Source organism: Dendropsophus ebraccatus, chromosome 1, assembly GCF_027789765.1.
Source record: "Dendropsophus ebraccatus isolate aDenEbr1 chromosome 1, aDenEbr1.pat, whole genome shotgun sequence".
Classification (NCBI taxonomy): Eukaryota; Metazoa; Chordata; class Amphibia; order Anura; family Hylidae; genus Dendropsophus; species Dendropsophus ebraccatus.
This window is the reverse complement of record NC_091454.1, coordinates 32,874,767-32,888,416: the sequence shown is the minus strand read 5'-3', so window position 1 is coordinate 32,888,416 and position 13,650 is coordinate 32,874,767. Positions and strand designations below refer to the sequence as shown.

General features: G+C 39.8%; 1 protein-coding gene across 1 annotated transcript; it reads right to left on the bottom strand.

The window, feature by feature from the left end:
* Window positions 1-4,234: 4,234 nt before the first annotated feature.
* On the bottom strand, window positions 4,235-6,739 carry LOC138781807 (protocadherin gamma-C5-like). The gene has a single exon (XM_069956788.1). It carries the CDS (start codon window positions 6,737-6,739, stop codon window positions 4,235-4,237), a length of 2,505 nt encoding a protein of 834 aa, XP_069812889.1.
* Window positions 6,740-13,650: the final 6,911 nt, after the last annotated feature.

Genomic DNA, 13,650 nt, shown 5'->3' with positions numbered 1-13,650 from the left:
TGACCCTCCGATACATTCAACAGTAATAGGTCAGGGGTCATGGATTGTCATAGCACAAAAATGACTTTCGAAATGTATTGGACCATCTATGTTGATGGTGACCATCATAGATGGTCCAATACATTTCGAAAGTCAGCACTTGTTTTGGAGAACATAAAATCAGTTTTAAGGGGCTGGAAAACCCATTTTAGCAGTTTTATTGCATTAGTAAAAAAAAAAAAACAGTAGGTGACAAGACACAATGAACATTTGTTTCTAGGCCAATAAGAGGAAAAAAAAATCACAGTTTCTGTTTTCTTTGCTTTCAGATGTGATAATTGTAAATGTTCTGTCCTGCTGATTTATACATTATAATGTGAACCCCCAGCTGTACGCTGCCCATTGACATATGCTATTTTAGTAGATCCATTCCATTTACAGATCAATGTTCTTACATTTTTGGTGCTGACAAACTTACTTAATTATGGATGTTATTTAAAAAAAAAAAAAAAAGATAAAATTGATAGGTTTTAGCTATTCTTCAAAATGGAAAATCCCATTTGATACACACTAAAATGATTCAGAACATAACTTTGTGGCTTGTGTTTGTGTTTTTATTTTCCTAAAAAAAAAACTTCTATATAGGTTGTGAATAGTGCCAAGGAGGCGGAGACTAGGGTTTCCAAGGCCCCAGCACTGCTTTGCCTCACTATGCTGTATACACATTGAGGCTATGTTCCCACATCGTATCGGACTAGCCGGTCTCTGCCAAGATCATCCTGGCTGGTACTGCAGTACCGGCCGGATGATCTTTATGGCCGCAGAGTTCTGATCAGAACTCCCCATAGCGCACAATGAAGCAAGTGGCTGGAGCCGCTCGCTTCATTGTGTGAACTGACTGGGTTTCCTACTGCTGCAATTCACTGAATTGCGGCCGCAGAAAACTGACATGTGAGTTCTTTGCGTCCCGGCATGGGATCCCATAGAACAAGAGGCAATGTTCCACACTGCATTAAGTACAGCCATTGTTGCTGATGGCTACAACGGCCGTACTTTTACGTAGTGTGAACATAGCCTAATTATGTAAAGGGAAAGGAATACAGCACAGGTGAGGTTTAGCAGTGAGTGAGAATGATAGGCCCCACCTCCTTGACACTAGTCACAGCCTGAATAAAGGCTTTTTAAATGAAAATAAAAACAGCACAGTAAGCATCAGAGGGTGGCAGATTTACTTTAAAGAATCGCTCCCCCCCCCTTTTTTTTTCTCACAGCCCGGGAGTAGAGTGGCACACTTACCGGGGTGAATCACTCCCAGTACCACACTGTTTCCCAGTTTAGAGGCTTTGTGGCATGTGACCACAAAAGTCAGTGTCTTCTATGTACCTTTATGAGAGTTCATACACTCATCTATACATGGTAGTTTGTACACTCTAATAGAATAATGTAACTCCAGCCTAACTATGACATCATCATCACCACACAAAATTTACCATGTTCTCATCACTTTTCCTTAAAGTAATTCTGTACATAAACATGTAATATTTAAGCTGCATAATACCGGACAATGCCCAGAATTAATAATGGCTTTGTTTCTGGGGACCAAATAGTTCCTTTCTCTAATTTCTTATATTCTTTTTTTCATCCATGATTGGAGTCACCACTTGAACCTATTGAGAGATCACCTAAATGACACTTTGGTGCTGGAGTTAATACCTCCGTTCTTGGCAACAGATTTTACAAAAATATAACATTTAAGGCCCTATTACATGGAGCTGTTATCAGCTAAACAACTGGATATCGCCCTGTGTAATACGGCCAGGGATCAGCGGAGGCTCGTTCATTGGCTGATCACTGATGTGTTAGAAAAAAATCATCTTTTGTTGGCCGCACAGCTCCCTGTCCAATAGGGAATGTGCGGTCAACGAACCATAGAAGAAGACCACACAAACAGTTCGGCATTTGTGTGGCCCTCCCCTCCAAATGGTAATTATAGGCTCAGTAAAGGAGCGTCAATCTACAAGATTGGTGTTAATTTACTTTGCTCATTGGCACATATTATAGGGTCCTCAGGTAGTGAAATCCTCATTCATGAAGTCCGTTCTTGAATAAAACCACTAAATAATGGCCTCTTCAGTGTATAGGTGAAAGTAACAGGTTAGAATATTGTAACCTGTGTTATATCCCATAGAGCCAAGGACAGTGAGAATGACGGTAGTCTTCTTACCTTTATCTTCAGCGTCATGTTTTTTAAACCTTCAACATGCAAATTAGGTTACTCGGTGCAGAGGGGTGAGAGTGCACCGAACCAGCCCTCTCTTTATGATCATAGAAGGGACGTCACTCCGACGTTCATCATATTCATTAGGAGGCATGGGTTAGCGTTGTGGATCAGTGCAGTGAGAGTGGTAGCTCAGCCTCCAGTGCACCGAACCACCGAATTAGCATATTGAATAACTTGAAGATTTATCGATAACAGTGCAGAGGATGAAGGTAGGACAATAACTTTCATCCTAAGTGTCCCGTGCACTATAGGATCATAACAGCAGGTTAAGAGTCTTCTAACCAGCTGTTAGTTTCCCTTTAAGACAATGACTTGTAAGAAAAACCCTTTACATTCATATCCGTCATCCAGCTTTGAATAGAAATGTTTGCATTACTTTGACATAACTTATGAACATCATCAGAAATATGTAAAACAGGATGAAAAAACAATGTTCCACACACTCAATCGACACAAAGGAAATATGAAAATGCTTTATTATGAATGTAAGAAAATGTAAAGCACAGAAATGGTTTTTGTATGACAAAATAAATAAGAAGTTCATGATTTATGATGTCTCTTACCCCATCGCATGATCTTCGATAGATGCTTGTATGTTAATCTGGACTCACTAAAAACTTTACAAACAAGTCTGGGTCTGTGAGAACAGACCAAAACACATGACAGTGTACTTCTGTACGCCTTGTCGATTACATTGTAATTATGGCGTTTTTGCTGGTGTGTATTCCTCAAAAAGTCTCTTTCTTATCCAATACAGTACCAACTTTAATAAGGCACTCTAAAAAGTGCTGCAGGTTTATAGATAGAAGATAAAGACACATCAGTCAGTCAGTTCTTTAACCAAGATCCAAAAACCCAACAAGGTCTGGTGGACTTTCATCCTTCTTAGTTGCAAGAAGTTTGTTAAGTACAATATTCCAGATTGACATTCCGCAGTGAAAAGTCTAATTCTAGATCACATCTTGGCAAGTATCATTGTCCATAAGGAACATATTTAGCAGTCAGGCTTGACACAAATGACTATGGACTGTGAAATATCATTGCCTGGAGAATTCCTGGGGCTGATCACATGTAATTGTAACTTAAATATTTATCATGGATGATTGCAGAACATATTTTTATGTGAAGAAGCTATGCGGGATATAGTCCCTAAGCTACTGCTTCTGTAGGGATCAGAAACTCATAGAATCCTACATGAATTTCACAACTGGATCAATCGCTGTCTTTCTACAGCGACAAAATACACTATACTTGGCTTTAGATAAGATAATTTAGAGATTTTCTCGTTTTAAAAAATATGAAAAAAAAGTCCAGTAAATTTAGAATTTACTGTACTGTGAGTTGCTCAAATTATAAAAATTCCAATTTGTTTGGAAATTTAAATTTAGTGTATTTAACCAAAAATTGTTAGTATTACCCTCACTTTATCTCAACGCACCCCAAAATTTCTTTCCTCAATTTTTTTCAGGCACTTTGATTCTAGAGCTGAATATCTGGAATGTATTCAAAGATTTGGCCTAGACCAAAAATTGACATCTAGTCTTGTACAAAATCTTTATGTTATGCTGATGATTAAGACACTGTATACATTCTGCATTCTCTTTTCATATATAGAAATTAAACAACACCTAAACATCTATAAATGAATACAATACGTTGCTTGTTTTTGCAGTTGCTTATAGCAAGCTGCCCTTGACATGTCAAAAAAGTCTAACTGATGTTAAAGTGTAGGCCTTACCATCTAGTAATACTATTTTTTTGTCTTCTGAATGAAATAAACATTATAGAAGCATCTAATTTTATTCTCTAATTAATCTAATTGAATGTGGATTCTCCTTTCAATGCCAATGTAGTAATGTTTCCTGTCTTTCGTAAAGTGGACACTATGGCATAATGACCTGTGATGATAAAATGGGCTGTATATATGTTCACCACACTGCTCACAGATGCCATGAAAGATGAAATATAGAAAACTTAATGACATTCATCTTGTTTGACTTTGGTTTCAAGTAATGGCAAATACTGGGAGCTCACCTCATTGGAAGCAATGGAGAAGTTAGGATCTGGAACCAGTATTCCCGGGGAGGAGGAGCTAGCAGTGACATGAGGTGGCCTCATAAACATAAACTCACTAATATCTGAGACTGGGGAGAAACATGTTCTGACCCTTCGATTTGATGGGATATTTCCAGCACAATCCACACGGACCCCTATTATGGTGTTACAAAGGCTGGGGTGTAGCTGAAAAGTTCCATGGAGCTTGGATCCTGCCATCACACCTTTCTTTTGGTTTTGTCGACAACAGAGAGGAAAATTCTTGTTCTCACATTTGTGAATTTTAATTCCAAGGGCTGCCAAACCAATAAGCGAGATGACGGAGATCACTATTAAACAGACAATCAGATACAAGGTGAGACTAGAAATATTCCTTTTTTTCGAATGGTCTTTTACACCCTGGGAAACTTCCAGGTCTTTGTCCTCTAGGGTCATCATTACTGTCACCGAGGTTGATAAACAGGGTTCTCCGGAATCTTTCACAAGTAGAAGGAGCTCGTGTACATTGGGATCCACATCCTGGATTGCACGTTTAGTTCTTATTTCACCAGTTCTCATAACAATGCTAAATAGAGTAGGATCTGTTGCTTCAAGTAAGTTGTAGGAAAGCCATGCGTTCCTTCCTGAATCATGGTCTACAGCGGATATCTTGCTTACCATAACATTCGGCCCAGTAGAACGTGGAATCTTACACTGGGCAACGGAATTGGCTCCAATCACAGGAAATACAACTACTGGAGAATTATCATTTTGATCCAGGACAAAAACATGCACAATAGTCTTATTTCTAAGGGGTGGAGAGCCGGCATCAGAAACTTCTATCTGGAACTGGAAGTAGTTAATTCTTTCATAATCTAGAGGAAATTTAAGGTAGACTTGTCCATTTTCAGAATTGATGTATATATGAGAAGAACTAGCATAGTCCTCCTTAGGATTTTGTAATATGGAATAAGAGAGTCGTGAATTCTGGTCCAAGTCTGGGTCCGTAGCAGAAACAGTACAAAGTAACTCACCAGCTTTGTTGTTCTCTTCCACAAAGACTTCATAAACGGGTTCAACAAACTGAGGGGTGTTATCGTTCACATCCGAAACTGCAACTGATATGACTTTTACAGTGGAAAGAGGGGGGTTCCCCATATCCTTTGCAGTAATGGTTATCTGGTACTCGGAAACACTTTCTCGGTCTAAGTTATCGCTTGTAATCAGGGAAAACTGGTGCTCAAAATCCTCCCTAACGGTGAAGGGAAGGTTCTTGTCTACTTGGCACTGTACCCTACCATTATCACCATAATCTTTGTCTTTTATAGTTATTACAGCAACGACTGTCCCCGCTGGCGAGTCTTCTGGAACTGAACTAGAAAACGCACTTATAGTCATTTCAGGGGTATTGTCATTAACGTCAATAATGTGGACAATTACACTGCAATGCTCTTCCATAATGGGGCTTCCTTTATCTCTGGCCTCAATATCAATCTCATAAACAGAAATCTCTTCAAAATCTAAATTTCCAAGTACTCGAATTTCACCAGTTTCTGAATTCAGCTGAAAAATATTGCTTAAGGCCTCCGAGTTATGACTGCTAAAGAAGTATTCAATTTCTCCATTGGGCCCTTCATCTAAATCTGTAGCATTAAGTTTGATAACCAGAGAGTTTTTGGGGGCGTTTTCTTTGAGCTGGACATTATAAGATGGTTGATCAAATGCCGGGTGATTATCATTGGCATCTAGGACTATAATTGTTATCTGCATGGTGCTCGATCTACATGGTACCCCACCATCCTCTGCTTTGAGCACCAGATGGTGGACTGCTGTCTGCTCCCTATCCAGAGCCTTTTCTAGAACTAACTCTGGAAATTTGCTACCATCTGTGCGTTTTTTTACAATAAGAGCAAAATTTTCACTTGGGCTAAGATGGTATTCCTGCAATGCATTCGAGCCTATATCTGGATCCTGTGCATTTGGAATTAAAAACCTAGCACCAGGGGAAGCCAACTCATTTATTTTTAAAGTCAGCTCTTCACTCTGGAATCGGGGTGAATTATCATTTATATCTAATATCTCAACCTCAATCCTGTACACTTCTACAGGGTTCTCTATGGCAAATTTTAGATTTAAAATACATGTAATACTCTGTCCACAAAGCAGCTCCCTGTCTATTCTGTCATTCACCAATATGGCTCCATTGTTTACATTTATAGAGAAATATTGGGAATCGGAATCAGAAAGTACCTGGAGATTAGCAGCCACTAGTTTTGCCACATCTGTTCCAAGATCCTTAGCGATATTCCCAACAATTTCACCCCTGTTCAGCTCCTCGGGGATAGAGTATCGGAACTGTGCATATGTAAGGTTTACAAGCAGCCACAAAGGAAAGAGATGCAGAATTCCTACTTGCAAAACACGGTAACCTGCTGGATGAATCATTGCAGAAAAGCCTTGTCTGAAAGCCGTCCCTTTTTCCCCTCAGCACATCTTGAATACAGAGCAGCTAATCCTTTGGAAAAAAAAAGAAGGATGCAGTCAAGGTTGTTTTGTAATTTCTTTTTCCATCAGACAGAGAGGCTAAGGTAAAATCTAGCTGGCAACAGAAAGGAAACGAAGGAGGAGCAAGTACATAGCAGCCATTGAATTGTATGCAGCACTGCATTGGCTCGAGATATGTTTTAGTATATCCAATCACCGTCTGGAAAAATATTTTCTACGTATTAAAATAAGTTACGGAACGTTCCAGGAAAGCAGATTCAAATTTAAATGCTTCCTATTGTAATCTAAAAAGATGCAATTCTGTATTGCAAAAAAAATAAAAAAAAATAAAAATTAACCATTGTAAAATTCACGTCAGAATGAATTGTAGCGTAACCCTTTGTATGCCAACCAGTGTGTTGAAAGGGGCCTGGAATGCATACAGCCAGCACTGAATGGAAACGTTTCTTAGCTATAGTATTGTCTGTTATGCATGCAGGAGAAAAAATAATCCTCGAGCTAGTGACGGAAGGCAGGAGCTGGGGATGGAAAGAGATGGCTCTATAATTTATTATGTGTTTGGGAAACAGAAGACAACATTACTCCCACTACACAATCTGCACCGAGCTAATTGAAATAACATTGTAATAACTTTCCAAGTGTCAGCCCTGCAACAGACTATCTCTTCAATGACTAATACCGGCTCTTCACTTGCTGCTAACAGTTTGACAACACAATGCACGAGGAGTAAACAAGACATATGGAGCATTTTCATTAAAAAAAGCCGCACATTCGCCAGTGTAATGTATTTATCGCCACTTTACACTAAACTTTCTGCTCTTACAGCTTCTAAGTTTGATAAACAACCTTAAAGACAGCTGTCTTCCCATATTTCTGCATTGAAAAAGGCTCTAAATTATTATTACTTATTGTTAAGCGCCATTAGGCACGGTACATATGGAAAAAGGGGTTTAAGTAGATGACATAAATATGATCTATATAAAATTTAGTCCTTATAGCAGCAACATATGTTGCAGTGCTGTACAGAGAGTAAACTCTAACGAGCCTTTTCACTCACCCAGCCACATGAGTAGATTAGATTAATATCTGTAAACCAACCAGCTATCTAGAGAAATTCTAGGAATACTTGCCATTTTAATTATGCATGAAGAATTGGGACTGCATATCCTTAATAATCCAGGGAAAAATATCCAGAGTACCACAAACAAATGCACAATTGCTGAGTAAGATCCTGGCATTGTTTAACAGAGCTTATTGAATCCTGCCCTTCTCTTCTCAAACAGCAACTGTGTTTCTCTAGAGTAGCTGTTCTTTGACAGTGTAAATGGCAAAAAAGGAGGGGAGGGATCCATCCATTCACCATGAGAGGGGGGAGCGAAACAAAGAGTAAATTGGACACAATGCCTCTACCCTGCACCCATCTGCAGACCTGTCACACAGAACAAGTCATCGTATGTTATAGACGCATTTCAATAGGAACCCACGAATCATAAGGACATTTAACAATATTGATTGGGTTTGGTAATCATTGTCTTGTCATACACCTTAATCTATCACTAGAAAACTATGTATATTTAGAAGTGGCAGGTATCGGGACAAAGTTAGGACAATTTGAGACCTTGTGTTATTCAATAGTATAAAATAGGAGATTTCTGTATATGGAAGCGCCATACATGGAGTATTCTTGTAGATATTCTTAAGTGTTTATTACATACAATGACCCACATTTACATTAATTTTCTTCCCTCTGGTGCATGTTTCAATATCAATGTTCATGAAGTAGATGCGCCACAATTGTGATATTTTTTTTTAGGTTACAGGATCTGCAGCAGATTTGATGGTGCAGATATCAATGTAACTAAATGACTGAACACAGCATCAAACATCAAATCTGTGCCATCAAATATGCTGCAGATCCTGTGCGTGTGAACGGACCCTTAAATTACCTTTTGTGTGTTGTGCTGTCACTTCTTTGTATTGTGCATTGCACAGGCAAAGTCATTCATACCTTCAATTCTGCAATTCATTTTTGGCAGAAATTTTGATGCAAATCACATCTTGGGGAAATGTTTAAACGGAAAATAAAAAATAAAAAATTGGGTTTATTCATAAAAGCACTGATATGACGCGTTTCGGAAAAACAAACAGGTTCCAATTGCAATTGCACTTTATTTGAGAAAGGGAACCTGTTTGTTCCCTTTCTCAATGTATGTCCATTGGGGAGGCCTTAGAGTGGATGTTCATCTGGCTTGGTGGCAACTGGGTTTTCCTTGTGGGCAATTGCAGGTGTGGTGGTTGGGGATGAGGGGGCTACTGTGGTCACGGTTGTTGCTGGTGATACAATTCTATGCCGGCATGGACAGGGCGTCTGATATATTAGTGATCCATGCTGGGGTTAATGACCTGGGGGTGCGCACCTCTAGGGCTATTGTCTGTGACATAAAGCTAAACCTTTTAAGATTACGGTCTTCCTTTCTGGGCATCTTTGTCATATGGCTGGATATAGTGGGTAGGAAATTGTGGAGGCAGGCTAGGTCGGTGGCTGGCTGGAACAGGGCCTGAGCTAAAATGAGAAAATGACTGGTAAAATGACTGCTACCTTCAATTTACCTCTCTACATGAGATAATTATGCTGCAAAAAAATCGTAAAATTTATATTATCATTTTTTTGTGTGAATACAGGCAACAATCGAAAAATCGTTTGTGTGTCGTTGATCGCATCTTTTGAGATGAACCTAAAATATTTGTTACTCATTCGCTAATTATTCGCTGTAATTCCACATTTATTCGCTAATCATTCAGTGTAATTCCACATCATTCATTCATTTGCTGGGATCAGATAGAGTAAATGATTGTAGTAATGATTGTAACTAACGACTATCGTTCTGTGTAATATGGTAAATGATTTAAAGCGACTCTGTACCCACAATCTGACCCCCCCCCCCAAAACCACTTGTACCTTTGGATAGCTGCTTTTAATCCAAGATCTGTCCTGCGGTCCGTTTGGTAGGTGATGCAGGTATTGTCCTAAAAAACAACTTTTAAACTTGAAGCCCTGTGCCCAACGAACATGGCTTGAAGTATCTGTGCCCTAACTTTTCACCACCCCTCCAACCCTCCTCCCCGCCCTCTTTACCATTTTTCTTATTCCTCTGCAGTGGAAACTACACAGGTGCCTTAACGATCCAGCCCATGTGCCGGGCTGACACAGGTGATGAATAGGATGCAATCTGCCTGGAGCATTCCTAATGATGAGGAGGGACAGAGAGGTTGAGCCAGCCTAATGCACACACAATCTAGGCCACGCCCGTTGGGCACAGGGCTGCCAGTTTAAAAGTTGTTTTTAGGACAATAACTGCATCACCTGTCGAATGGACCCCAGGACAGATCTTGGATTAAAAGCAGCTATCCGAAGGTACAAGCGGTTTGGGGGAGATTGTGGGTACAGAGTCACTTTAATTTTTTTTTTTCTTCAAAGGGGTCAGTTGGCTTTATTTCTGAGCCACCCTGCTTCTTTTGAAAAAAAAGCTCCCTTTCTCAGATAACCATTTTCATTCCATTGTCAAACGTAATGTCAGCATATTGTGTTTCATATCTCCAACTAACGGAGCTTGCAATCTGTACCACTTTACCATTTTAATAACTTGCAATAAGAATATTTCAAGGAACATATTCACAATTATTTATTCACATCTCTTGTCCCATATATAATGTTGTATGTGAGTGCAATTCATTTAGATTAATCGAATACAGTGGTACCTTGGTTTAAGAGTAACTTGGATTAAGAGCCTTTTGGTTTAAGAGCTCACAGTTTTTCTAAATTGTGACTTGGTTTAAGAGCATTGCTTTGGTTTAGGAGCTCCCTGTACTGGGTGGGAGGGCGAGTGGAGGAGGGGCATGACCACAGGGTGGTCTACAGCACTGTACTCTGACCCAGGAAGTCTCCCTCACCTTCCAAATCATAGCAGTTCCACTTCCGGCTGGGGCTTGCATCAGGGGACAGGACTGTGGAGGTAATCTCTTCATAGCTGTAACCCCTCTCTCCCCAGACAGAGAGTGCTGCTATACTGTGCCCACATCTGCCCTGCTCATTCCTTCATGCTCCCTGCAGTCTCTGTCCGCCCTTGTTTTTTCCATCCTCTCCATTACTGTACAGTAACTTATAATATCACATATTCTGCTGTTTCTGAATGTTTGTTTCATCTGATTTACATGCTATTCAGAATAAAAAAATCATTATTTTTGGGGTGTGGAACCAATAGTCTGCATTTTAATGATTTCTTATGGGAAAAATTTGCTTTGGTTTAAGAGTGGATTTGGATTACAAGCATGGCCCCGGAACGAATTATACTCGTAATCCAAGGCACCACTGTATATGGAATAAATAATTATTTTACAGACTACTGAGGGATAGCAGCAACCTTACTTTAAAACTAACAAAAGACAGGAAGAGACCTCTTCTGGCAAGGAGTGGTAATTACAATGTTTGCTTTGTAACACATGGAATAGAAAGCAGATAGGAAGTGATCACAAAAACACATCTTAAATCATGCAGGTGTGCATCTTCCATTGACTTCAGTGGGAAATGGTACAAAAACCACACCCTATATCGCAATCTATTGTAATGACTATTCCAGCGATGCTCTGCAGTCATAAGTTTAGGTGTTTTCCCTGTGCAAGTAAACATTGCGCAGGGAACATATTCTGAATCGGGCACTCAGGGTCCGTCAGGGTGCTCCACATCACAAAACTTGTAGAGGGGTCAGGAGCTAGATATACATACACTCACATTGGTTTTCCTTACTCACCTAGAGTGATGAGCGAACTTGCCAAAAATCTCATGGAACGCAAACGCTCAGCATTTGATGTCTTCAGGCTTCTGGGCCCAGGTGCAACAACAGCATCTGCACCCCCTATAGCATGGGTGTCAAACTCAGGCCCTCCAGCTGTTGCAAAACTACAACTCCCATCATGCCTGGACAGCCAAAGCTTTAGCTTTACCTGTGCCTTATAGCTAAACCACTGGGACTTATATTCAAAAGGAGTGAACAATCTGACAATGACAGACAGATACACTATGTCAGGAAGAGAAAGAGACCGCCAGAGAGAGACAGATAATTTAAGACAGAGACAGACACAGCAAGACACAGACAAACCAAAAGGCTGTATTATGTAGTTTGCTGTCTGTCAATTGAAACTGGGAACTGAGGGAATATTATGAATAGACCACCTGTCAGCCCCAGCTCAAATGCACATATATTTATATATATATATATATATATATATATATATATATATATATATATATATGACAAGGTCAGGGATGTGATCTTACCTGCTTGCAGCGTATCTGTATGAATACATATATATAGGCCTCTTGCTCAGAAGCTCCAGCACATTAGAGAGTCCCTGATAGGGTTAACGTATAGTTGGGACATTTCTTACCTTGGAAAACTTCTGATATGACACTAGAAAGAATGTTTTGTCTCAAGAACTATTTCACTCAGAGACATGTTTATCAGCGTTCAAGGACATTCTCGGAGGAAAGTTGACTGTCTGTTACAGTGGGAATAATGTGAAAGTATCATTGCAAAGAATGTATTGTTCTAACCTTTTTGACCTTTTGAATAATAATAATGAATACTAATATAGATGCCATTGCGCATGACTGAATATCTAAATCACTAGCACCGCCTCATCTATGCCTTATTAGCATTTGTTGACACCCTATATTTTATCTGACTATAAAATGTGATTACCATAATAAAACTTGGGCCATTTTATCCAGGTTTATAATCATGATACAATGTCTTGTCTGTGTCCGTGATTTATAAGTGACGAGTTGGTAACACTGCAGGTTACAACTCTAGCTATCAATTGATAACCATCCTTTATCCTGGGTATTTGACTTTTTCTCCATAGAGAGGGGTCAACATCTAAATTTAACCTTAACATATATATATATATATATATATATATATATATATATATATATAGATAGATAGATAGATATATGTATATCCTGGTCCACGCTATGTGAGAACCCTAGGATATTATTTATACTTGGTAATTACCTTAGCACCTCTATATTTTGTATAATACAGCTAAATGATTGTGCACCTGTGCTACTGACCTGGTTGGGTACACAGGCGATGTATTACTGTAGTATGCTGTGGATCGGTCATGCGATTCTCATGCTTGAATCCATCATCCATGGGATGTTGATGTTGTCTGCTTCTTTGTAAAGTCTTGTATACCAGGGTGAAAATTGCTGTTGTATGATGTTCTTGCAAGAGGGCGTGCTCCGGCCAGTAGCTTCTGCAGCCGTTTGCACTGGGAATTCCGTTTAGGGGTAGATTCTGATGTCACAAGCTACAGGTTGGCAAGGGGGACATACGGCCTCAACATGTTTTCGAAAGGCTACGGCTTCCTTTGTCAAGAGTAGCTGTGTCCCGTATACTGTATACTTATATAGACTTCTATACCTATTGGATTTACAGAAAGGCAAATAATTCTATTTATGCATTAGAGTGAATGTACCACTAGGTACATCGCTTGTGTTTTTTACATGAACAGACTGGCGTCAGCGCGGGGTTGCCAGTGCCGCAGTCCTTTTTTTGAACCACCACCGGTTCCTGCTCACTGCGCCGGTCTATTACCAAGCACCAGCCAGACATAAAGCACTGGGGAAAGGGGAGATTGTCACAAGGGGACCAGCGGACCCGCTTCCAGTGCTTCATGCCTGGCCGCTGCTTGGTAATAGACGGGCACTGATGAACTTAGTGGTACATTCGCTTTAAGTCCTGCAGGTTGCATAGTGTTCAAGTTAAAGATATACAGTGGTACCTTGG

Bases quoted from the DNA above. Each gene is read 5' to 3' on its own strand.
- LOC138781807 (XM_069956788.1), bottom strand. From the start codon at position 6,739: ATGATTCATCCAGCAGGTTACCGTGTTTTGCAAGTAGGAATTCTGCAT.